Source organism: Nannospalax galili, unplaced genomic scaffold (genome assembly GCF_000622305.1).
Source record: "Nannospalax galili isolate Female #2095 unplaced genomic scaffold, S.galili_v1.0 scaffold146, whole genome shotgun sequence".
Lineage (NCBI taxonomy): Eukaryota > Metazoa > Chordata > Mammalia > Rodentia > Spalacidae > Nannospalax > Nannospalax galili.
In genome coordinates this window covers 6,432,916-6,458,682 of record NW_008357929.1, presented here as the reverse complement: position 1 = coordinate 6,458,682, position 25,767 = coordinate 6,432,916, and the positions used below count along the sequence as shown (strand labels likewise).

Here is a 25,767-nt window from a genome sequence, read left to right as displayed (position 1 = left end):
GGAAGGAAGGAAGGAAGGAAGGAAGGAAGGAAGGAAGGAAGGAAGGAAGGAAGGAAGGAAGGAAGGAAATTAAATGGGGGTGAGACGTATGCCTTCCGTGCACAGATGCATGTGCATCTGGAGACCAGAGGTGTACACTGGGTACCTTCCTCTATTGCTTTCCACCTCATTTAAAAACAAAAAAAAATGTGTATGAATGTATTAACTGCCTATATGTGAGTGCACCCATGTTGTGCAATGCCCTCACTGTGTCAGGTCCCTTGGAATCGGAGTCATAGATGACTGTTAGCCACCATGTAGGTGCTGGGAACTGAACCTGAGTCATCTGCAAGAGCAGCCAGTACTTGGAACTGCTGAGCCACATCTTCAGTCCCATCCACCTCATTTTTTGAGACAGAGTCTCTCACTGAGCCCAGAGTTCACTGACTGGCTAGACTGTGCCCAGCTTTTACATGAGTACAGGCTGCCAAACTCCAGTTCTCAAGTTTGCACAGCAAGCATCTCCCCAGACAACTATATACACATTTAAGTATCGGCAAAACAAAATTATAAGGGACAAACTAACAGTGACATAAAAGTTGGCAAAAGGACAAAGCATAGCAAAGAAAAAAGGAACACTAATACCTCTAACCAAAAGAAAAGACATTCAGTTGCATGTGAGTAAAAGAAACAAAAAGTCTAAGATACCACTTTGACCTATTAGATAGGAAACTAACAAGAAGTCTGGGAAAGGCTAAGGAACCTGGCACTTGCCTATGCTCCTGAGGGGAAAGTAAGCAGGTTTAACCACTGTCAGACTGCATTCTATATACCTAGCAAAACTTCAAAAGGACATTCTTTCAAGAGGAATTACTCCTGAAGACACATCTATACGGTCGCATACAAGGACTCCAGAGCCCAGAGGTTCACTGCAGCATTATTCAGCCAACTACTAGAAGTCACTAAATAGCCACCAGCAAGGAACTAGTGATCTATGCAATGCAATGATTTACAGACTGGACAGGGAGCAGGAAAGCTGCTTCTGTACTGATGATGGCGGCGTAAGACATTTCAGGGTACTTACAAGTGCTCACAGCAATTATTTTATAGGGAATAAGCTCCAAAATGCAGTGTTAAACCAATAGAGGGAGGGGGAGAAACAGCAACAAGTTAACTAGTGAATAGTATGCTCAGGTGTGGTGGTGCACGCCTTTAATCCCAGCACTCAGGAGGCAGAGGCAGGCAGAGCTCTGTGAGTTCAAGCCCAGGCTGGTCTACATAGTTCCAGGCCAGCTAGGGCTACTAGGAGACCCTGTTTCAAAAAGTCCAAAAAAACAAAGCAAACAAACAAACAACAACAAAAACCCCCCAAATCTCAGACAGACATGCATTTATGCATACAAAGAACATTTCTGCAAGTCTATATAAGCAACAGTCTCTAAGAAAGTGGAACTTAGGGTATGAGGGGGACTACTGTACTGTTTTAAACTGTTTTTTCTTCTGTGTGTGAATGTGTGTGTGGGGGGCAGGTGCACTTGCCTGTGTCTGTGCCTAAGCATGTGGAAGCTGGAGGTTGACTCTGGGGGTATTTTTCTATGCTCTCTAACTTGATTTTTGAGGCGTCTCTCACTAAACCTAGAGATCAGAGTTTTGGCTAGACTGACAGGCCAGCGAGTCCAGGGAATCCACCAGTCTCCATTTCCTGTCCCCACCCCCCAACTCTGGGAGTACAGGCACAGGCCAGACTTTTACATAGGTGCTAGGGATCCAAACTCAGGTCCTCATGTTGCATGGCAAGCACTTTACCTACTGGCCATCTCTCTAGCCCTGTTTTGTAGTTTGAGTCTATCATATGTTAAAAAGGAACAAATGATCCAAGACCACATTACAAAATGGTTCCTTTACCACCAGAAGAATTTTACATTTATTTATTTTTAGAGCTTCATATTTATATATACATATTGCCTGCCTAAAAATGTCTGGAATGAGAACCACCAACCATTAACATCATCTATGATAAACTGCAAGATGGGACAGGATAGGGTATGGGAGAGAGAGGAATCCTTGGCAAAAACTAACAAGTGTATTGGTAGGAGAAAAAAACTATAGCTACACTTTGAAACTTAGCAGAGGCTAATTATAGATTTAAAATAATGCTAAAGAGCACTTTGGAAGGCAGTAAAACTTGGGGATTTCATTTTGTAGATCAGTAAGTGAAGAACAGAATCAGACATGATGCTATAAAACACCATACAGAGCCCCTAATCCAAGTCCCATATTTTCTGACAATAAATTAAGTGCTGCCGGCAGGTCTAGCTCTCTCTGGGCTAAAGCTCTACAGCAGGGCTTTCTCCACTGTGTGGGTTGGACTTGCCCACTAAACACTCAGGCCTTTCTTTACCCTAGGGCTACCCTCACTGTCTGCTACCACTCCTTAGAACGCTGTTTAAAACAATACTGTATGAACTGAGCATTGCTATTTTGAAAAATCCAAAAATCTAAAGTGCTCTGAAGTCTACAACTTTTGAGCAAATCATCATGATACCACAAGTAGAAAATTCAAACCATGAAATTTTGTTAAATGCACAAAATTATTTTAAACAGTCTATAAAATTACCTTAAGGCTGTATGTAAAAGAAACATGCATTTTGTGCTTACACTTGAGTACCGACCTAAGATGTTTCATCATGTATGTGTAAATATTCCAAAATCTCAAAAGAATTCGAAATCTAAAATATTTCTGGTCCCATATATTTTTGACAAGGGACTTTCAGCCTATAATGCTAATTCAAAATATGCCCAGAGACTTCCTATAAACCTAGAAAAACTACCCAAATAGGATCACTTCTTCTTTAGTTTTACATTTTAATATATTCAAACAACAGATGCCAAGGAGGTAGAGTGAGAGGAGGTGGAAGGAAACTGGATTAATGGGCCATTTGCATAGTATACTGTCAATCTATAGGCATTACCAAGTCAAAAAGTCATCCAGTCAGTGGTCTATACTGTGAGTATATCGACGTATGTTATAACTGAGTAGAGAAAAGGAGTGCTGACAGGCTGGGTCTCAGACCAAGAAGGTAAGTATAAATTAAGTCACACCATCAGCGGTTAGTGCTGGGGACCTCCTCTTCCACTAACTTGGTGAATGACCAAGGAAAGTCAGAGACAGGTAAGGGGAAATTATAACTAACCGCATAGTACTTTGTCACTGGCTTGGCTGATTTTATATATAATTTTAACCAACCCATGGAAATTAAGTTGTGATTTCATATGACCAATTCCTACTACCCACATGCTAAAGCTCAGCCTCTCCACTGCACCTGTCAGACCTTTGTACCCACTGGGATTCTTTGGGAAACTTCACAAATGCAAAAAGAGTGGAGTTAGGAAGTATTTTCACAGTGCTTGTTTATCTGGAACTCCTAATATCTTTGGAAAATTCCATAAATGCAGGTGTGTTGGGTATGTTGCTGGACCCCTAGGTTGCTTGGCTTATTCCACCTGGGTTTTCTCTTAATTGATAGAAGGCTCAAGAACTGTCTTGGGGCTGGCAAGATGTTCAGTGGGCAACGGCTTTCACCAGAGTCTGCCGATCTGAGCTCGAGTCTCAGGATCCACAAGGTAGAAGACACAGAATTCCAAAAAGTTGAACTCTGTCCTCCACACATGCATGCACACACATACACACACACACACACACAAAAAATAAATAAACATGTAATCAAAAACTTTTAGAAAGAATTTAGTCTTCCCTCTTGAAAGGGCAGCACTGAAGATGGAAGTGTGCAATCACTTCATGCATTGACGGGGAGCTCTGAGGAGACAGTTTGAGGGTTGAGAACCCAGGAGATTTTCATGGCTCACTTTCTGTTTTTAAATGGGCTCTGGGAGGTCAGAACAACCCAGTAGTGAGTATTGATAACTGGTTTTTATGATACATTTATTTTGTGTGTGAGTGTGTGCATGTGCACAAGCCACAATACAACCATGGTGGTCAGAGGACAATCTATGGGGATTGGTTCTCTCCTTCTACCATGTGAGCCTTGGGGATGGAACTCAGGTTGTTGGCCTTGGTGGCAAGCACTCTTACCCACTGAAGCTGGCCCTGGTGACTACCCTTTCCTCAACAACTGCCACCATGGAAGGGACTAGTCCTGTGTGGTGCCTTAAAAATATTTCCCTCAACGTTCACAACAATCTTGCAAAAGAGGATTAGTTCCACTTTACAGAAAATGAAACAAAGGCCAAGGAAGGCTGAACTGCTCTTGGGTCTCCATCCGCAGGGTTGGTCTTCAATCTTAGTTCAGCGTGGTTCTAAAGCCAGTGTTTTTCCTACTGCACCAGGGTGCCAGGCTTCCAGATTTCATGGACCAGTAATAACCCCAAACAAATTAGGGACAGGGGCAAGCAGTTATTTAGAATTTCCAATTACAGTTTACAGTGTACGAACTGGATGTTCAAAGAAAACAAAAACAGCCAGTATGGTAACATACAACTTTAATCCAATCAACTCAGGAGGGAGAGACAGGCAGATCTCTGTGAGACTGAGGCCAGCCTGATCTACACAGCAAGTTCCAGTCCAGCTAGGGCTAAAGGAAGACCCTGTCTCAACAACAACAACAACAACAAATCAACAATATAACAACATACAAAACTACCTAAACCCCAAGATTTTAACGCCAAAGCCTATAGTTTGAGGCTATAAATCATAAAATTTCTCTAAATACAAGCTCCATCTTCTTACTTTTCTCATGTTCCCAGATGCCACAGAAAATGCAGTCATGGATAGACAGTGTTGGAAAACTGTTTCATCCCCACTGCAGCCCCAGGGAAGTTTCTAGAATCTACATAGCCTCCTCATACCTAGTCATCAGGCTTATTACACAGTGATCATCACATCTATCTGCCTATCATTTTTCCCCACAACACAGAGTTAAAGAAAGTTAAAGAATTTTTAAAAATGATCTGCACGGACCTTCTCATAAGGCACTAAATGCCTAATACTGAGCACCTTTGTAAAGAGATTGTTTTCACTCTCTTAAAAAAGATGAAGGTGCTACCTTTGAAAAGCTAACAAAAGGACAAGCTTTAAGTCAGTTCTGAGGATTTTTTTGGTGCAGCCTCCCATAGCACACACCTTCTTTCAACCATCGAGTTAACTGTAATTCCTATCTCAAAAAGCTGTGACTAGAAGAGAATACTTTGCCAGGCATGGTGGCTCATGCCTATAATCCCAGCACTTAGGAGGCTGAGGCAGAAGAATTGCCAGTAGTTTGAGGCTAGCCTAGGCTATATGGTGGGTTCCATGTTTCTGTGGGTCTCAAAAACAAACAAAAACTTGACTAATGTTTCCATCAATTTTAAACACTCTGGACACAGGAATTATCAATTGCAAACTAGTGGATTAAAAACTACAGAACTTTCATTGTGATTTCACATTCATCTTTGCCAAGAGATAAATACTTTTTCAGGAAAGAATGTGACATCTCATGCCTATACTTCACAAATGTAATTATAAAGAAAATATTAAATTTCTTACAACTTATCTTTCTGGTACCTCCTACTATTTTTTGGAAAACTCCGTGAATACAAAAATGCACAAATGTGTTAAGCAAAGAACCATAAATTCTGAATTATGCAGCACAGTAAAGAAATGTAGGATTTATACATTCACATTAAAAAGGGCACCCAAAACACAAAGTTACCCAACACTAATTTAAAAGTCATTCTACCAATGATTTCTGGCCAAAATTTCTACATCATACAGCATACCCAACAAACCATAGTGAATGCTGCTTCATCTGATGGTTAAGAAGGTTCATGATGATTTACATCAGGAACAGGATTCGAGTTAAAGGCATGCCAGGGTGACAGGTGACAACTTATTTTCACTACCATAGAATTCAGCTTTAAACAACTGACTTGGGGGCCAGGAGGTCGTATGCATAAACATGACGCTTCCATTCCTAGCTACAGGGGCCAGGGTAAGTTCCTAATGCTCTCACGGACTCCTCTCTACAGGGTAAAACTCTGCTGCCATGCTGGATTCTCTTTCCAAATTTATCAGTGACAAGAAGTGCCAGGTTTGACCTGGCCTACTTACCCTATTTGTAAAAAGAAAAGAAACTGCAAACATAAATAATATGAAGTGATTAGGACTAATGAGCTGCTATCAATATAGCTTGGATCTGGAGAAAAACTAGCAGAGACTAAAAATGTTTGAGAAGAGGAAGGAGGTTGGAAGGAAAAAGGGGGAATAGAAGGAAAATTAAAAAGAGGCTGCCTAGGGCTGGGAAGCATGTGCTCAGTCTGTCCATGGCTCTGGGTTCAATCCCAGCACCAAGAAAACAAGCAAACAAAAAGGCTGTCAGAATCCTGCCACTATCTCCTTTCTATTCTATCAAAAGAAAATGGCCTCCCTGAAAACAGGTTTAGGAGCTCCCCCATGTGATGAATTATCTGCATGCCATCTTCTCTAAAGAGAACAATCATTTGGGGGAAAAAAAAGAAAGACTTTCTTAAAAAACTTTTATAATCCAGTTGAGCTTTTACATTTTTCTTAGGAAATTCTGAATTATCCACATTAATGTCCCTACATATTTTTATAATGTATTGCTTAATTCAGTAGTCTGGAAAGGAATTCTGAGATCACCACAAAACCAAAATCCCACAGATTTCAACAGATAGTCAGACTGTAAGTATTTAGGAAAACGAAGCCAATTATTACTGTGGTATATTTAGAATTCTCTTTAATAGCCAGCAGGAACTATTAACAGAGTTGTTGATTTATATATCTCTTGCCCTATAGTTTTAATATATAAAGATTATCATTAATTGTCTTAATGAAGTTAGTAAACAGGTACTGATACACCATGAGACAATATTTAGTCCCCTTTCTAATGTATGTGCTCTGGGTTACTCTAAAATGAGCCTGTAACTTGGCCTCATAGGCAAACTTCCAGCACTGACTCCAGAAAAAAGAGCAACTAGCCCCATCCATCTATAACCGCTAGAGGTCTGTGGATTAAGACTTGTTGATTGGATGAAATAAAAGCTCTTTATGCAACAGACTAATGGGACAGTAACAAATGATACCAGGTGGAGGGTAGAATTACAAACTAAGTGTACCAGAATATTCCAATTGTGTTGAAAAGAAGGCCTCAATTGTTTACTAAAATTAAACTTTTATTTGAAAGCTTAGTAGATTAATAATTGAACATCTGGAAGATCATGCAACTAACCTACACCAACCTTCCTGCTAACATAAAATGTTTCATTTTGGAGAAAATCGTGAGGTTTTTAAATGTATTTTATTTATTATTTTTGTTTTATGTGTATGAGTGCATTGCCTGCATGTAGGTAGGCACACCCATGTCAAGCAATGCCTGTGGAGGTCAGAAGAGGGCATCGGATCCCCTGGAACTGGAGTTACAGACAGTTGTTAGCCAACTGGGTGCTGGGAATCAAACCTGGGTCATCTGAAAGAACAGCCAATGCTCTTAACCACTGTGCCACAACTCTCCAGTCAAGAAAACAGTTTTTTTAAACACCTTCTATTTGTTTTGTCTAAAAAGCTGCATCCATACATTTTTCCACATTTAAAGCCAGGACATAACCATTTCTTCTAATACCAAAAGTCAGGTCTTTGGCATGAATGACAGACAATTTAGAAAAATAAGAGAAGACAGACTGAGGTCTTTTTCAAAGCAATATAAACTCAGGTTTAAAGGGTTAGTTTATATAATATTTTCCTACATAGATCATTGTTTCTTTTAAAAATGTATGTTTTGAGACAACGTCTCATCACTATGTAGTTCAGGTTGGTCTCCAACTCACTATATAGCCCAGGCTGGCCTTTAACACTCAATCCTCTTGCCTCAGGCTCTTGAGTGTAACCACACACAGCTCAAGAAAATGCTTCAGTATTGACAAATGGCAGGGGGTTAATAAGATGCCCAGTTTGCTTTAATCAAGTCTCAATCACTCTCTACCCCTAAAAGCTCTCAAACTAGGCACAGTATCTGTGCCCCTGAAAGAATAAAGGAAACAAGTCACATCTCAATAGCCTACATAAACAGTTAAAACAAAACAAAATCAAAAGGGTATGTAGTGTCTATTGGTATTAGCTTCTACAGAAAGAGGATCACTGAGCATGTGAGGGCTGGGGATGCAGCTCAGTGCCTGCCTACCATATACAAGGCCGAGTTTCATCCTCTGTACCACATGAAAACTGGGTGTGGCAGAACATGCCTATAATCCCAGCTCTCAGGAAATGGAGGCAAGTTCAAGGTTATCCTTGGCTACACAGTGAGTTCAAGGCCAGCCTGGGCTACATGAGACCCTGCCTTAAAAAAAAATTCTGGAAAGTCCATCAAGGAATCACTGCTCAGGATAATCATGGAAGTTTTGCAGTTGGAACAGTCACTGGCCATCCTCAAGGCAAGTGATGCAACAGCTCTATAAACAGCACTGACAGAATAAGTTAGCTTCCTGCCCCATAAAGGCTATACCCAAACAAGTTCTTTTGGTCTTTCCTTGCCAGCAAATTCACTGTAAAACATGTAACAGACAGTTAAAATAGAATTCAAGATTATAGGCAATAGTGAGGAAACCAAGTCCTCTGAAGCTGTGGAAAAATCTGGGTGGCCCAGATTCTTTCCTTTCTTAAAATAAGATTGTTTTTCCTCCCACTCTAGAAAAGAGGTGGAAATGTTTACATGGATACATCTGATGTGTTGACACAGCTCTTAGCAGTAAGTCCTTCAAAAGGGCGATCTTTTCCTTCAGATTCTGCAACAAAGCTCTGATTGTCACCATAAGCTGGAAAGAAAAGAATACATCCTAAGTATGCTGATCCAGGGGTGCAGCATCATGTAACTGTCACTTTACAGTCTAATTCAACCAAGACCTATAAGAGACACTTAGCCTTCCAGGGCAGACTTCAGGTTGTAAAATCCTCAATAGTCCCCTGATCCAGCTACCCCCCTAGAACTTGTGCCCATGTTGCACCTGCCCATGACAACCTGGTCCACATGGAAACACAGACATTCATGTTTGCATTCGTGCTCAGCTGGAATTCTGTCCCCTGAGCTGCTACCTCCTGATGCTATTTATTTAGCCTGGAGCCTGCAGGAAATTGTGTTACCCAGTCTTCCCTCAATAGCAAAACCCCACAGCTCCCTCAACTCTGCTTCAGATGACAAGGTGTCAAGTCCCATTACTGTCCTGAGTGGTCTCTGAACACTCTGTTATATTTATAAATACGTGAATGTTTTAGAGAATGTGTTCTTTGTACACGAGAGGAATGTTAACCATGCATGACTCCTTTTCCAAGACTATGTGAATTTTCTCCAATCACTCTAAAAACCCAGAGGAAATGTCTGTGGCTCTAAAGTGTTACATTAAAGAATGAAGAAGAGGTGGGGGAAAGACCCTCTCTGGCATTTGCAAATGTGAATAAAAGTACCCATTTAAATGAAAACATATTCGACCGTGGATGAAATCAGAAGTACATTAAAAAGGCAGACTATCACAGTTTTCAATCCTGCCTTGTTAAAAGCAGCAGTTATATAACTTAGGCGGGTGCAGACACCCTTCCTTTGATGAGGAAATGAGGAGGGTCACACAATCAAGCAACTGTCCGAGGTGTCAGCAGACAGGAAAAGCCTAACTTTGTTCTAATACCTGTGAAAACCAAAGTGTTGATGAGTAATGGAAGGGAAGCAGAGCTCCACAGTGTTCAAAGAGTAAAGAATAAACAAGCAAACAAAAAAGACAAGCTGGGTGCAGTAGTTTGCACCTGTAGCATACCTGTGAGGCTAGGACACAAGGATCACTTGTACCTAGGAACTCAAGGTCAGCTTGGGCAACAAAGGGAGGCCCATCTCAAAAAAACAAAACAAAATTTTAAAAAAGCATAGTGCGCGCGCACACACACACACACACACACCAGGCCAATGAAGAGTTTACAAAGTTAAATACCAAAAGCACCGAAGAAATGAAATTATAAAGCCATTAAAAGTATGACTCGGGGGGCTAGAGAGAAGGCTCAGCAGTTAAGAGCACTGGCTGCTCTTGCAGAGGAGCCAGGTTTGATTCCCAGCACCCACATGGTGGCTAACAACCACCCATAGCTCCAGTTCTTAGGGATCTGACACCCTCTTCTGGCCTCTGTGGGCACCCACCCACACATGGCATAAACACACATACACATAAATAAAATAAATCTTTTTTTAAAAAAAGTATGACTCAGAGCTGGCAAGACGCTTCACAGGTTGGGGCACTTGCACACAGGCCTGATGACCTGGGTTTAATTCCCAGATCCCATAAAGTGGTAGGAGAGAACTGCCTCTCATGAGTTGTCCTCTGACCTCCACATGCATGCTTTGGCATGAACTGGCATACCTGCACACACACACACACACACACACACACACACTAAACTCTTTAAAAGTATTAAGTTTTAAAGTATGACTCGACTCTCAACTTCTTACTGTAGGTATCCCCAACTGTTGAAAGAAACCAGGGCTGGAGAGATGGCTTACAGGACAAAGGCACTTGCCACAAGCCTGGATTCAGTCCCCAGAAACTTCATAGTAGAAGGAAAGAACAAACTCCTACAAGTTATCCTCTGACTTCTCCATGTGTGCCATGGCAGTGAGTATACACACACATACACACACACACACACACATACAGATGTAATAAAATGTTCCTGTCATGTCATAAAATGATGTCACCCAAAATAAAAAATTAGTACAGGAATTAAATACACTATAATGTCAAAGGTAATCACTTCTAAGTAGTGGGGTTTCTTAAAATTTCAAAACACAATAATCTTTGATAGCAAGAAAAACATTATAATTAACAGAAACTTCCTGAGCACAGAAAAAAAGAAAAATCGAATTTATACTATAGCTAGCACAACCCTAGACATAAGCACTAACTGAAGAAAGGAAACTGCACAACAATCCCACTTAGGATCACAAAAACTCCCTTAAAACATTAGCAAAATCAGATTTACACTAAAAAGGACGATATACTATTATGAAGTAGGATTTATTCTAGCAATTTAAGAAAAAATATGATGCTAGAAAACCTAAAACTAGAACTCCTGGTATTAATGATTAAAAATAAATAAATGATTCATACAGTATGAAGGAAATTAAAAACAAAACAGAAAGAAAAACTAAGAAAAGGACACTAGTGCCTGAACTATAACATTTTACTTTGATCTAGTTCTGACTAAAAGAATAGGTCAGATTAAAGGAAGATGTAAGGATTCAAAAGAAAATGAAAGCAGTCAGGCATGGTAGCACATGCCTTTAATCCCAGCACTCGAGGCAGAGGCAGGCAGATTTCTGTGAGATCGAGGCCAGCCTGGACTACATAGTAAGTTCCAGTCAAGTCAGTACTATACAGTGAGATCCTGCCTCAAAAAAAGAAAAAAAAAGCAGAAGGGGGGATGAAAGTATTATTTGCAGATTGAGAATAATTAGCTTGGGAACATTAAGAAAATCAACTGAGGACTGAGGAGATGGCTCAGTTAGTAGAGTACTTGCTGAGTAAGTTTAAGGACCTGAGTTCAGATCCCCAGCACCCATGTAAAAAGCCAGGCACAGTGGTAACCCTAGTGCTGGGGAGGTGGAGACAGGAAGACCTGTGGTGCTTGCTACACAGCTAGTCTACCCAAACCAGTGAGCTCCCGGCTCAGTGAGAGACCCTGTCTCAAAAATATAAGGTGGGCAGCAATTGAGAAAGATATAGACGTCAATCTCTGGCTTCCACATGCAAGTGCATGCAAACATGAACAAGTATATATATTACATGCACACACACACACACACACACACACACACACACACACACACAAAGAATCAACTGAAAGACTACAAAACAGAGTGGAGAATTCAGTACAGTGATCAAGCCAGGCATGGTGGATCACGTCTATCATCCTAGCACTTGTGAGGTAGAGGCAGGAGGAAAAGGATTCCAAAGCCAGCCTGAGCTACAAAGGGAGTTTTAGGCCAGCCTGGGCATCAAAAAAAAAAAGCAATAATAATATCAACAAAATATCAAAAAATATGTAGCCCAGTCCATAGCATATGTAACTGTGCAGTGAGTACTGCTGAAAGTATGACTAAAAAGCAAATAGTATGTATTATAAAAAAGCAAGACTTTCTGTTACTAAATTCATAAAAACACTGCACATCTATTCAAAATCCATTTAGAATTTTGTTACTGGAGAAGCAATAGTAATTAAGACACAAAACACAATTTTTTGAATGATGTTTCACAAAATATTCCTGAAATGCCAGACATGGTGGCAAATACCTGTAATCCCAGAGCTCAGGAGGTGGAAACAGGAGGGTCATGGTTTAAGATTAGCCTGGACTACATGGCAAATTCCAGGCCAGTCTAGACTACATAGCAAGACACTAACTTAAAAAGAAAAAAATTTAATATTTTAGTTTTATTATTTTTATTTTTATGTGCATGAGTGTTATGCCCACATGTATGTGAGTGCACGGGTATTGGAATTTACTCTGAAAGGAAAAATAAAAAAAAATGATGACTGTGCACAATAAAGGGGACACGTAGCACAGTGGGTATGTGACAAAGCATTTGCACTCTTTCCTTTGGTTTCTTGTTTGTTTGCTTTTGATAGAGGATCTCCCTATGTAGCCAAAATAATTGAACAACAAAAAAATCATTATAAAAAAATACAAGGGGTTAGGGCTAGAGAGATGGCTCATTGGTTAAGAGCACAGCTGCTCTTGCAGGGATCTGGGTTTGGTTCCCAGCACCCACATGGCTAATAATCATCCATAACTCCAGTTCCAAGGGATCTGATACCCTCTTCTGACCTCCTCCAGTACTGCACAATACTGGTGCACTTACATTCAGGCAATACATTCATACACATAATATAAAAATAATAAATATTTAAAAAAATACAAGGGGGGCTGGAGAGATGGCTCAGCAGTTAAGAGCTCCGATTACTCTTTCAGAATACCCAGGTTCAATTCCCAGCACTCACATGGCAGCTAACAACTGTTTGTAACTCCAGTTCCAGGGGAACTGGATGCCCTTTTCTGACCTCCATAGGCATTGCATAACACGGGGACACTTAGATACATGCACACAAAACACTCATACACATAAAATAAAAATAAATAAATAATAAGGTGGAGAACAATTAGAGGAAGACACCACTCATCAACCTCTGGCCTCCACATGGACACCCACACACATAAATATGTATACACATCACATACACACACACACACACACACACACACACACAGAGTTTGATGCAAGCAGATATCAACAGTGTGAACAGTGTTACAGAGAAAGTAAGGAACACAGTTGTGTAAAAATTCAGTGAGTGAAACAGACCCTATTTCATATCTTTTTGGTGTTTTGTTTTTGTTTTTGAGACAGGGTCTCACTATGTATCTCTGGTTGGCCTGGAACTAACCATGTAGATCAGGCTGACCTCAAACTCACAGAGATTTGCTTGTCTCTGCCTCCAGAGCACTGGGATTAAAGGGATGAAAGGTGTGCACCACCACACTCAGCCTTCTATTTTATATCTTAGAAGGGACTTATACCTACCAAATAAATTAGATACTGACAAAATACTAAAATACACTTCAAAGACTTCAAAGATTCACACACACACACATACACACAGACACAGACACAGACACACACACACACACACACACACACACACACACACACACACACACTCTCCTCTCTACACACACACACACACACACACACACACACACACACACACACACAGTCTCTGGTCTAGACATTCAGACCTCCCTCAAAGCTCAAACACTGAGATCACTGTAGGCACTAATCGTGTCCTGTTATTACCTTAGGTGCCTTCTCACCTCTTCTTTCATACTGATTGCGTTGTTGAATTTTCTCAGCAATTTCTTGGGCAATTTGACAAGTAGAATCGTATGTGGAGAACCTGTATCAAAGACACAGAAAGAGAAAAATGTTGTTTTGGGTTCTTTAAAAGAAATTCCTGCATTGTTTTTCATTGTGGTCACAAGACCAAAGCGAAGGGGAGAGTGACAAGCAGGACTTGGGATGGCAACATGTGATGACCTTGACCATGCTTCCTATGTGCCCCAGCCATTCAATGCTTCTATGATAACAACTCACTTAATCAACACAAGAACCCTAGGGGGAGGGAACCATTACTATCTCCATCTTGACAGGAGGAAATCAGGTACAAAGAGGCAGAGCTTACTTGTTCTATGGCCAACAGCAAATCAAGGCTGCCTGGCCCAGAGCCTGGGCTCTTAAGCACCAAGCTATTATGCACATGATTGAGCATTTGTATTCGTTCCTTTGACTTGTTCTCTGTTCACTTATTTTTGAGATTGGATCTCCCTTTGTAGTCCAGGCTGGCCTTCAACTCATGATTCTCTAATCTTAGTCTCCTGAGTGCTAGGATTATAGACATGCAAGACTATGCCAAGCTCCACATTCAATACTTCGTAAAACACTCAGCAAATACTCCTGGAGAACCTGTGCTAAGCTTAACACTGGTTCTAGTCACTAAACAAAACGGACAAAGTACACCTTTCAAGAGGTATACCTTCCAGTGAAGGGAGAATGGCACACAACAAATAAATATACAGTATGTCAGGTGTTGATGTATACTAAGAAAGATGGGATAAGGTGATAGTAATAAGGGAGGTGCTGTTTCAGACAGAAGACACTGAGGCCTAGGGAGAGCTGCCATGTAGATCCATTCTGCAGGGAACAGCAGTAACTGCATCTGCAGCAAAACATTGAAGCCTGACTGACCCCTAAGCCTGCCAGAGTTCTCTCAAAACACTGACTGGTCTTCTACTTGCCATCCAATAGTGTTGAGGGCTTTCACAGATTCAAATGAACACCAAGCAGCACCTAGATTTGGCCTTATTACTGAATGTTCACTTCCTGTTTTCCAGAAAATACTGTGTGCATGCACATCTTATTCCTCATGCCAGTTTGCTCCTAAAATGCAGAGGCTCTGTGTTCATGTGACTATGTGTTTGCAAAGACTTTCAATTACAAGATGGAAAACTGTTCTGTGCTTAGGAAACTATTTCTTAAGAATCTTGCATTGCTGGACATGGTGGAACATGCCTATCTATAATTCCAGCTACTCTGAGGCTGAGGCAAGAGAATCCTGACCTCAAGGCAGTCTAAGCTATACAGCAAATTCAAGGCAGCTTAGCAAAACTCTGTCTCAAATTAAAACTTAAAAAAGGACTAGGGGTATAGCTCAGTAGTAAAGCACATGTCTAGCTATGTAAGGCACTGGGTACAATCCCTAGCACTACAAAAAAATAAAAAGGAAAAATCTTCCAGCTTGGGCTGGGGACGTGGCTCAGTGGTATAGTACTTACCTAGCACTAATCTTTAGACTTCCACAGATAGCTTATACCTGTGCTCCAATTATTGGGAATCCCACTACAGTGACTGCAGCAATGGCCAAAACTTGAATTCTTGACCTGAGCCAGGTCCCACACTGAGACCTTGACATTGTTTTTCTTAATTTATTTGATGTGTATAAACATTTTGCCTGCATGTATGTAAGTGCACTACATACATACAATGCCTGCACAGGCCAGAAGAAGGCATCGGATCCCCCAGAACTGGAGTTAAGGACAGTTTTTAGCAGCCACGTGAGTGCCGGGAACTGAACCTGGATCCTCTTCAAGAGCAGCCAATGCTCTTAACCACTGAGCCATTCTCTCCAGCCTCTTGACATTATTAACTTCATAAGCACTTCCAGAAGCAGTCTCATCTACTAACCCTAGACTCATATATACATCAGTACCCACTGTTTACTATATTCAGATGAATGTGCATAAAAAGAGCAATGATTCAAAACAATGCATAATTAAGAAAACAGAGGGGTAATAAGGAAAGCCCCAGCTTTCCCACACTTTTAGCTGTTTGCCTCCATACTGTCATCTATGAAGAGAGGTGCTTCAGTCTGCTCTGTGATCTCGGATCAAATATAAAATCCCTAACAAAGGGGCTGGAGAGATGGCTCAACTATTAAGAGCACTGGCTGTTCTTGTAGAAGACCAGGGTTTGAAGCCCAGTACCCACATGGGGGGCTAACAACCCTCCCCAACTCCAGTTCCAGGGGGTCTGATGCCCTCTTCTGTCCTCCACTGGTACTGCATGACACAGCTGCACATACACATATACAAGTATAACACTTGTACACATAAAAAAAAAATTAAATCCCTAACAAAATCCTATCAATATGGGATCTAAATTAAGTACTTCTAGAGTTATGAGGTAGGAGAAATTATTGCTAACAGAGGCACTCATATGCCTTGGACCACAAAGGGACATCTTGGGCTACCTTCCAGATTAAAGCAAATTTTAAACACCGTGGAAGCATGTGGCAAAAGCAACAATGAAACGAAGAAGACATGCCTGGCATGCTCTGCCAAGTGGTAGTCCTGGTACAAGGCGTACAGCTCAAACAGGAGAGATTGGTAGAAATCAGTTTCTGCAGAGTCTGCCATGGCAGTCTACTGAGACTAGAGTTACAGGAGGAGATACTTCTATGCAGAGAACTTGAGGGCAGAGGAGACACTGATGCCTCTGAACTTCTTAACTTTAGTCGTAACTGTCTGACTCAGTGGCTTTTCTCACTTGATAGTTGAAAAGTTTCTTCTCTTATGGAGACCAAACACAGGGCTTTGCACCTGGTACCACTATGCTTAAACCTAAAATAAATTGTAATATGCACCATAAAATCACGTTTTCCAAGAAGACTTAATGACATAGAGAAATGCTTCATTTTGAAAATCCAAGTAGTAAGAGATGAGAATAAATTCACTGAAAAGAAGTCAACAATGGATATTTCCAAATGATAAGGACGCTATCTATTTTCTTTATTACAAACAATCTGTATTCCCTAAGTTTTCTACCAGACGAGGTGTATACAGTTGATAAAATTAGATGGGGGAAAAATAGTGTTAAATTTGGCAACTGGCTAGGCAGAGTGACACAGGACGATAATCCCAGCTCTTGGGAGATAGAAGAAAAAGTCAGTCAGGAGTTTGAGGCCACCCTCTGTTACATAGGGAGTTCAAGGCCAACCTGAGCTACATGAGATGCTGTCTCAAAAAACAAAAACAGAAACATGCAGCAATTGGCCCAAATACCCTAGATCCCAGGTATCCCTAACTCTGACTTTGATCCGCCGTCCAAATATTCAAACTGTCTGTAACTTAAACAATTATAAACTGTACTAGAGACACCAATATAGACATATACTCTAACTAGAACTACATGTTACAAATTAGTAAGCAGGAAGGTCAAGACTGTGAAGTATAGCAATTTGTTCTTTGGAATCAGAGCTTGTAACTTTCATCATTCTGCCCTTGGGACTTAATTGCTAAACGGCCTTTCTCAGTTATTTTCTGCAGTTCTTGCTGACAAAAGTCTTCATGATACTGACGCAGTTAAGAGTAGGACGCCTTATAGCAAGTGCAAATTCCACCCCGCCCCCCCGCCAGATTTCCGGAAATTCTTCTTTGAAGGGCCCACAGCATCAACGTCCAGCTAACTATTCACTAACTGGCGACCGTGAAGTCTTTATTTCTATCCTACTTTTACAGGAGTCCAGGGAAGTCTGCACCAGACAACCACAACAGCATGGGCGGGAAATCCCTGGGAGAAGCCCCGCAGAGGTGGGAGGAGATCTGGGATTATTGCATCCCCACCGCCCAGGTCCCCCGTGTCCTCCCAGACCACCAGGGTCAGCACAGGGCGGCGGGATGGAGCCCGAGTCCCGGACAGGGGGAGGGTCCTCGCTGCCACTTTCCTCATCCCGAAAGGCACCAGGTTCCAGCACAGCACCGGCCCAGGGTCTCTGGGCGTCCCTAGAAGCCCCGGCCGCACCCCAGGTCTCTCCGCGACCGCCACTTCCACCCGGGGCTCACCAGGGGTCCGGGGCCATCCTGCAGTCTCCGCCCGCTCCTTGGACACTTCCTGCTCGCAGCAGCTGACTACGGCGGCCCGATCGGCTCACTCCCCGCGGTTCCAAACGCGACCACAGCCTTGAGTTTGCAAAGTGAATGCTTGCCCCGGGGCCTCAAGACCGCGCCCCCACGGTCGCCCGAAGTGCCCTCCTAGTGAACAATAGGTTGCAACTATCGATTTCCACTAAGACACGCGAAGTTCTGGGCACTAGGAAAATTGTTAAAATGTTGAACAGAATCAAAGTCTTTTCCAGGGACTCCGAATTCTTTTAAAAATTTGCGATTTCAAAAACAACAAAACAAGCCGGGTGTGGTGGCTCAGGCCTGTAATCTCAGCACTTGTAAGGCAGAAGCAGAAAATACATACATAAATAATTTTAAAATAGTTGCCTACCTTAATAAACTTTTAAAAGATTTCTTTAAATTCTTTTACTCTGTTTCAAACAAAGAATGTAAGGAGCTATCGATTCAATGCTATTTTATAGCAGCCTATTCATTCATCAGAGGTAATTCTCTGGGTTCAATTATTTTTAAAATGGCATTAGGTAACTATATAGCTACCAAAAACAAAAGTCACAAACTTTATAAGGGGGGGGGTTATCCGCGCTTTTAGTGCCCCTCCCCCAAGTTTCTAGAGACGTTATTGAAAAAATAATTAGGAAACTCTGCCTGCCTTTGCAAAGGGTAACTCAACTCCAACACCGGAGGCTGTTTCTGCTCTGGCGTAAACCTAGCGCGCATGCGTGCACCAGTTACCATAACGACCAGGAGACGCTGCACCCTTGAGCTAAGAAGTGAAAGAGCTGAGGCTCCGCTATGGATGTACAAATTTCACCCGAGACCAACGTGGCCGAGCTGGAGCTTGATGCTGTGATCGGCTTTAATGGTGAGGCCCGGAGCATCCACGACTTGCAGGTCCCCGGGGACAGTGAGATGTTCGCCCTGAGAGCCAGAGGGAACAGTGGGAGCAGCCGGGCCAGGCCAGCCAACCCCGGGGTCCTGGAGGGTCTTGACCTTGTTCAGAGCCTCAGGGAGTGGGGTGGTTCTAACAGCTCAGATAACGCGCCAGATCCAAAAAGGACCAACCAAAAGTTCCTCAGCGGTTGAGCCGCACGAGTTACCTCTCTCTCTCTCTCTCTCTCTCTCTCTCTCTCTCTCTCTCTCTCTCTCTCTCACACACACTCACACACACACACACACACACACACACACACACACACTTACACACAGCGCTGGGCCCCATGCAGCCTGCAAGGATCTAGGCCCCTGGGTAACCATCGGATGCTGTCTGCACCCGCTCCTGGACCCACTAACAACCTTTCCTAACTCCTAGCTGATCTGTGGTAGAGAGAGGACTGGGAGGGAGCGCGTGTTCTTGCAGCGGCTCTATGGGGTGCTCTGAGTCCTGTAGTCAGAAATAAGAGATCTAAAAGACAAGATTTAAGGCCGAGATGAAAGAGGAAGGGGCAAGGGGAGCGCTAAGGGAGAAACCCTGCAGACCCAGGCCGGGGGTGGGGGGGGTGGTAATGCTCACTTTTTAATTGAGACTGTGGTGGTGAACATTGAGAGAAAAATGCTGTGATGTCTGTGGTTGGTTGGTTAGTTTGTGGAGCTGAGAAAAAGTAGTGAATTAAATTTTAGAAAAATCAATCTTTTCAAATCCTGTGGCGATGCCTGAAAAGCTTTAAAATTGTAAAGGTTGATGCAGAGCAATCACTGACTGAAGTTTTTCTATTATTTTTTTTTATTTTATGTGTATGAGAGTTTTGCCTGCATGTAAGTGTGATCATGTCGAACAATCATGTCGAACAGTGCCCACCGAGGCCAGAAGAGGGCGTTGGATCCTCTGGAACTGCAGTTAGGACAGATGTTAGCCATCATGTGGGTGCTGGGAATCAAACTTGAGTCCTCTGCAAGAGCAGCCAGGGCTCTTAGCGGTTGAGCCATCTCTCCAGACCCACTGACTTAAGACTGAAGTACACTGTAGTCCTTAGCTCTGGTCTTTGTTGTACTATAATGCTCTAACAGAAGACCAGCACTTCCTGTATCTGAGCCAGGACCATCTTCAGAGATTTACCCACCCAGATCATTGAAAGGGATGGGGTGACTCCCAGTGAGCTGCAAAGACTCTCTGGTGAGTCAGTGTAGAGAGACAGAAAACTCTGCCACTTAAATCAGGCTGTTTTGTGGAGCTCTTAGAGTAAGTCCATAGTAAATTACATTCCATGCCTTCCATGATGATTATTAAAGATTTTCACAGTTTAGATGGTTCAAATAGATGACTAGTCAGGTAAACATTTATTTAGAACCATAATATGTCAAATAGCATGCTTTGGGCTGATAACAGGACTAAATATATAACCACACTTAAGAAGAATTTAGAAAACTAGGAAAATTGGGGCTGGAGAGATGGGTCAGAGGTTAAGAGTACTGGTTGGTCTTGCAGAAGACCCAGGTTTGATTCCCAGCACCCACATGGTGACTAACAACTGTCTTTAACTCCAGTTCCAGGGGATTCAATGCCTTCATCTGACTTTTTATGACATAGGTATGCTTACATTACATGCAGGCAATACACTCATACACATAAAAATAATAAAAATATTTTTAAAGAAAAAGAAAACTAGAAAACTGAAAGAAAAATCAGCGGCTAAATTCCATTATTTTTATTTATTTGTTTGTTGTCTATCTATCATCTATCTATCTATCTTTATATATATATTTGTCTTTTTTAGACAGGGTCTTTCTGTAGCCGCAGCTGGCCTAAAACTCACTATGTAGACCAGGCTGGCCTTGAACTCACAGAGATCCACCTAGCTCTGCCTCCCGAGTGCTGGGATTAAAAACATGTGCCACCACGCCCAGTTTAAATATACATTTTTAAAATGAGGGTCAACTGGGGCCGGCAAGTTGGCTCAGAGGTTAAAGGCATGTGCTTCCAAGCCTGACAACCTGAGTTCCATCCCCAGGAACAACAGGGTAGAAGGCCAGAACTAACTCCTGCAAGTTGTCCTCTGACCTCCACACATGTGCCATGGCACAGACACACAAATACACACACACACACACACACACACACACAAATAAATTGTAAGAAAAATAAAGGTCAATTCATGTTCTGTGTATTCCTTGATAACCATAATTTGTTTCACTTAACTACCATGTAAACCTTTCCTTACAAATAAACATAAATAACAAAGTAGAAATAAATATATTCAAACCTAACAAAGCTAGCCTCATGAAGGAATGAAGATGCTTGCCATGAGAGAAGTCCGAGGTTCAATCCTTAATACTCGGGGGCAGGGGTGGAATACTAGGGATGTAGCTCAATTGGTAGAGTGCTTATCTGACATGCACAAGACCCTAGGTTTGGCCCTTCAGCATGGCATAAACCCCATGGTGATGCATGCCTGTAATTCCAGAACTGAGAAAGTAAAGGCAAGAAGATCAAAAGTTAAAGATCATCCTCCACCACATAGCTAGTTTAAGGCAAGCCTGGCCTATGCAAAACCCTGTTGAGACACAGAGAGATAGAGAGAGATAGAGATAGAGTTAGAGAAACAGAGACAGAGAGAAAAAAATTAAAAGTAACAATTCTGAGGCTGGAGAGATGGCACAGCACTTGCTGCTCTCACAGAGGACCCAGGTTCAGTTCCCAGCATCTATATGATAGCTCACAACTGTCTTTAACTTCAGTTCCAGGGGATCCCATGCCCTCTCTGGCCTCCATGGGCACCAGGCATACACCTGGTGCACATACATACATGCAGGCAAACACTTATTCATATAAAATAAAAATAAAAATTTAAAATCCTAAAAAATATAGTCATAGTTTTAATTTAATAATTAATATATCCTTTTGCATAGATATATCATAATGTAGTTAAATAATGTCTTCTTATTAAGAATTTAGAATAAGGACTAGAGAGATGACTCAGTGGTTAAAAGCACTGGCTGCTCTTGCAGAGGATCAGGGTCTAGTTACCAGCACCCATATGGCAGCTAACCACTGCTATAATTCCAGTTCCAGAGGATCTGGCCTCAGTAGGTATTGCATGCATGAGTGCACTTACATACATGCAGGCAAAACATTCATACACATAAAATAAAAATAAATTAATTAAGAATACATTTTTAAGAAGTCAGACAACCGGGCATAGTGGTGTACGTCTTAAACCCCAGTTCTTCAGAAAACAGAGGCAAGCAGATTTCTGTGAGTGCAAAGCCAGCCTGGTCTACATAGCAAGTTCCAGGCCAGCTGGGGATGCATAATGAGACCCTGTTTCATAAAAAGAAAGGCAGACACAAAAGAGTACATACTGCATCAATCAGGTAGAGGTCCAAAATAAGGACTCGACCTATAGGAACAGAAGTCAAAACAGTGACTACCTTTCAGGATACATAGACTGGATAAAAGTGAGTAGTAGACATCTATGGTGTGGTATTGTTCTACCTATTAATCTTGACTAGAGCCAAATGGGTGTGGTTATTTGATTAAGAAAAAGCTACTGAGTTTTCTTTAGTGAAAAATGTTTACTTTAAAAGGCTCCTTTACATTTTATTTATTTATGCTGTGGTGTATGTTCACCAAAGGCTTGTGTGCTGGAAGTTGGGTCCCAAGGATGGCAGTGTTAAGGTGATGGAATTTTAAGTGGTGGGAGCTAGTGGAAGTACAGGTTACTGGGGACCCTGCCTTTAGAAGAGAGTAATAAAGTTCTCATAGGACCCTCGTTAGTACCTGCTAGAGTGTGTTGTTAGAGAAGAGCAAGCCTGGCCTCTGAGTCTCTCTAGCTTCCTGTCTTCCTTGTCTCATTGTATTATTTTAGAATTTCAGCTTCCAAAATTGTAACATGAGTAAACTTGTTTACCTTGTAAATTATCCTGAGTGAGATGTTTTGTTATAGCACAGAAAAAATACCAATAGATCAATCTCTCAGAAAAGAGAATTAACAAAGCTTTATTAAACTTTGAGAATTTGTCTAAACCATTGATCTCTTCTGTTTAACTTTGGTGGTGCCCATGATTTTAGATATCCATCCATTTCTTTTAGATTTTCAAGTTTAGTAGAGTATAGGAAGGGAATGGGCATGGATTCCTTATATGCATGTATGAAATTCTCAATAAATTATTTATTAAAAAAATAAAATAAAATATTCCTTTATAATGGTCTGGATCTTTTGGGTGTCTTTTGTGCTGTTTCCCCTTTCATCTCTAATTTTGTTGATTTGGATTTGCTCTTTCTGTTTTTTTGTTTTGTTTTGTTTTGTTTTGTTTTTTTGGTTAACTGGACTAAGGGTCTATCTTGTTTAGCTTTTCAAAGAACCAGCTCTTAGATTCATTGATTCTTTGTATTGTTTTCTTTGTTTCTATTTCATTAACTTCTGCTCTGATTTTTGTTATTTCTTCTCTTCTGCTGGGTTTGGGTTTCATTTGTTCTTGCCTTTCCAGTGCCTTGAGTTGTAGTGTTAGGTAATTTATTTGGGCTCATTCTAATTTTTTAATGTAGGCACTTAGAGCTATAAACTTCCCTCTTAGGACTGCTTTTAATGTGTCCCAGAGGTTGTGGTGTGTTGTATTGTCCTTTTTGTTGACTTCCAGAAATTCTTTTATTTCTTTCTTAATTTCTTCTTTGACCCACTCATGGTTTAGGAGTGTGTTGTTTAATTGCCCTGAGTTCATGTAGTGACTAGGGCTTTGTCCAGTGTTGATTTTGAGCTTTATTGCATTGTGGTCCAATAGAATGCATGGAATTATTTCAATTTTTTTTAAATTTGTTGAGGTTTGTTTTGTGGCCTGGTATGTGATCAATTTTTGAAAAAGTTCCATGGAGTGCTGAGTAGAAAGTGTATTCTTTGGTGCTTGGGTGGAATAATTGAAAGATGTCTGTTAGGTCCATGAGAGAGATAGATGGGTTTTTTAAATTATTTTTATTTTATGTGTATGAGTGTATTGTCTGCATGTAAGTAAGTGCACCTGTGTCATGCAGTGTGGCAGAGGTCAGATCCCCTGAAACCGGAGTTAAGGACGGTTGTTAGCCACCAAGTGGGTGGGTGCTGGGAATCGAACCCAGATTCTCTTCCAGAACAGCCAGTGCTCTTAACAATCGAGCCATCTCTCTGGCCCAAGATGTTTTTTAAGATTTTTTAAAAAATTATGTATATCTGTATGTGTGTCTCTGTGTGGGTGTGTGCATGTGGGTGCAAGTACTAATGGTGGCCAGAAAAGGGCATAGGATCTCCTAGAGCTAAAGTTACAGGTGGTTGTGAGCCACCTGAAGTGGGTGCTGGGAATCAAACCTGGGTCCTCTGTAAGAGCAGTATGTGCTCGTAACCACTGATCTATCTCTGCAATCTATGAGAGAAAGATTTTATTTCAGGCATCACAGAAGTCCAGGAAGTAATGACCTCTTTAAATTCAATTAGCCTTTAAAATTGGATAGGAATCAGTGACTGAGGCTGAGGTCCAGAGCTTTGAGTAGCAGGAATTGGAGAGGAAAAAGGAAAACTAGTGACTGTGGGGCTTGTTTAGTGAATGACAAATATTTTGTTGAAGTTTCAGTGTTGAGGACTGGAAGGAAAACGTAGGAAAAGAAGGCTGGGGTTTGAGTTCAGAGGCCTTCAATGCTGGGTGATGGAGTTTAGAGGTCTCATGGAATTAAATCAGAGTGAAAGCAAAGTCCATTTTATCATGGTGATACCAGAGCTCATCACAGTGTTACATTTTTAAACCTGAATTTGAAGGTGACGATGCACATATGTAACTGGACTTGACACTCCTGGGTACTGTATTTTGACATTAATTTATTATGTAAGCAGAACACATAGAAGTGTGTTGACAATAAAAACAAGCTTGCAAGTATTGAAAGTTTGGTCACATTCAACTGGTTTTCCACTATGCAAAGAGTTCTTAGAAATTGAAAACACCAGCAGCAACAAAAATAGATAGGAATCTGCAAAAGTCTATAGGCCAGATTTGTCTGTTTTTGTAAATAAAGTTTTATCGGAACCCAGCCATGTCCTTTGTTTAGGTGCTGTCTGTGGCTGCTTTCACACTGCACTAGCAAAGATGAGTAGCTAACAGAAACCATATGGTCCAAAGAGTCTAGAACATGTATAATCTGACTCTTTTAGTAGGCAGGTGTGGTGGTGCGCACTTTTGATCCCAGCCTGGTCTACACAGTAAGTTCCAGCCAGTTGAGGCTCCAAGGAAACTCTGTCTCAAAAAAAAAAAAGTGACTCAACCCCTGAAATGAATATGGATAGCTAGATAGATAATAAAACATAAACATAAATGGCTATTTGCTAAGGAAGTTGAAAAATGTTATTTTTACTCCTCAAATTGTCAGAGGCTAAAGGTATGAATAGTACTTAGTAAGGTAAGAATAACTAGCTTTCATCTGTAGTTGCTAGAAGTATAGATTTACAAACTTTACAAAGACCAGTTCCAGGAGGTGGGTGACTCATTGGGTGAAGTGCTTACTGTGCACCCACACACATGTGACAGACACACAAACACATGAATAAAAGATAAATCTTTTTTAAAGTGAAAAGGAAAGTTTGCGGTTCATGCCTGTAATGTAGTCCTGACATGGGAGGAATGCTTTGAGTTCAAGGCCAGCCTAGACTAGACAGTGAGTTCTACCGCGTGAGACTCTATCTCAATGTACCCCCCTCAAAGGGCAGTTCTGTAATATCTATTACAATGTTTTGTTCGTTTAATTTTTAAATTGTGTGTGTGTGTGTGTGTGTGTGTGTGT

General features: G+C 41.4%; 2 protein-coding genes across 5 annotated transcripts in view; one reads left to right on the top strand and one right to left on the bottom strand.

The window, feature by feature from the left end:
- Window positions 1-18,273, bottom strand: part of Stx8 (syntaxin 8) — a 277,290-nt gene extending 259,017 nt beyond the window's left edge. Inside the window, exons 1-3 of one of the 3 annotated variants that reach the window (XM_029557503.1) lie at window positions 17,973-18,273; window positions 13,890-13,972; window positions 8,708-8,802 (exon numbers count right to left, since the gene is read on the bottom strand). In XM_029557503.1, the coding sequence (XP_029413363.1) occupies window positions 8,708-8,802; window positions 13,890-13,901 (107 nt within the window). In that variant the 5' untranslated portion in view covers window positions 13,902-13,972; window positions 17,973-18,273. Of the gene's footprint in view, window positions 1-8,707; window positions 8,803-13,872; window positions 13,973-17,972 lie in introns of all 3 variants that reach the window. The other 2 variants (XM_029557502.1, XM_008855736.2) reach the window with 2 other exon arrangements.
- A 487-nt stretch (window positions 18,274-18,760) lies between these two features.
- The window catches only part of Cfap52 (cilia and flagella associated protein 52), a 57,404-nt gene continuing 50,397 nt past the window's right edge, over window positions 18,761-25,767 (top strand). For both annotated transcript variants that reach the window (XM_029557501.1, XM_008855735.2), the window contains exon 1: window positions 18,761-18,897. In XM_029557501.1, the coding sequence (XP_029413361.1) occupies window positions 18,828-18,897 (70 nt within the window). In that variant the 5' untranslated portion in view covers window positions 18,761-18,827. The remainder of the gene's footprint in view (window positions 18,898-25,767) is intronic.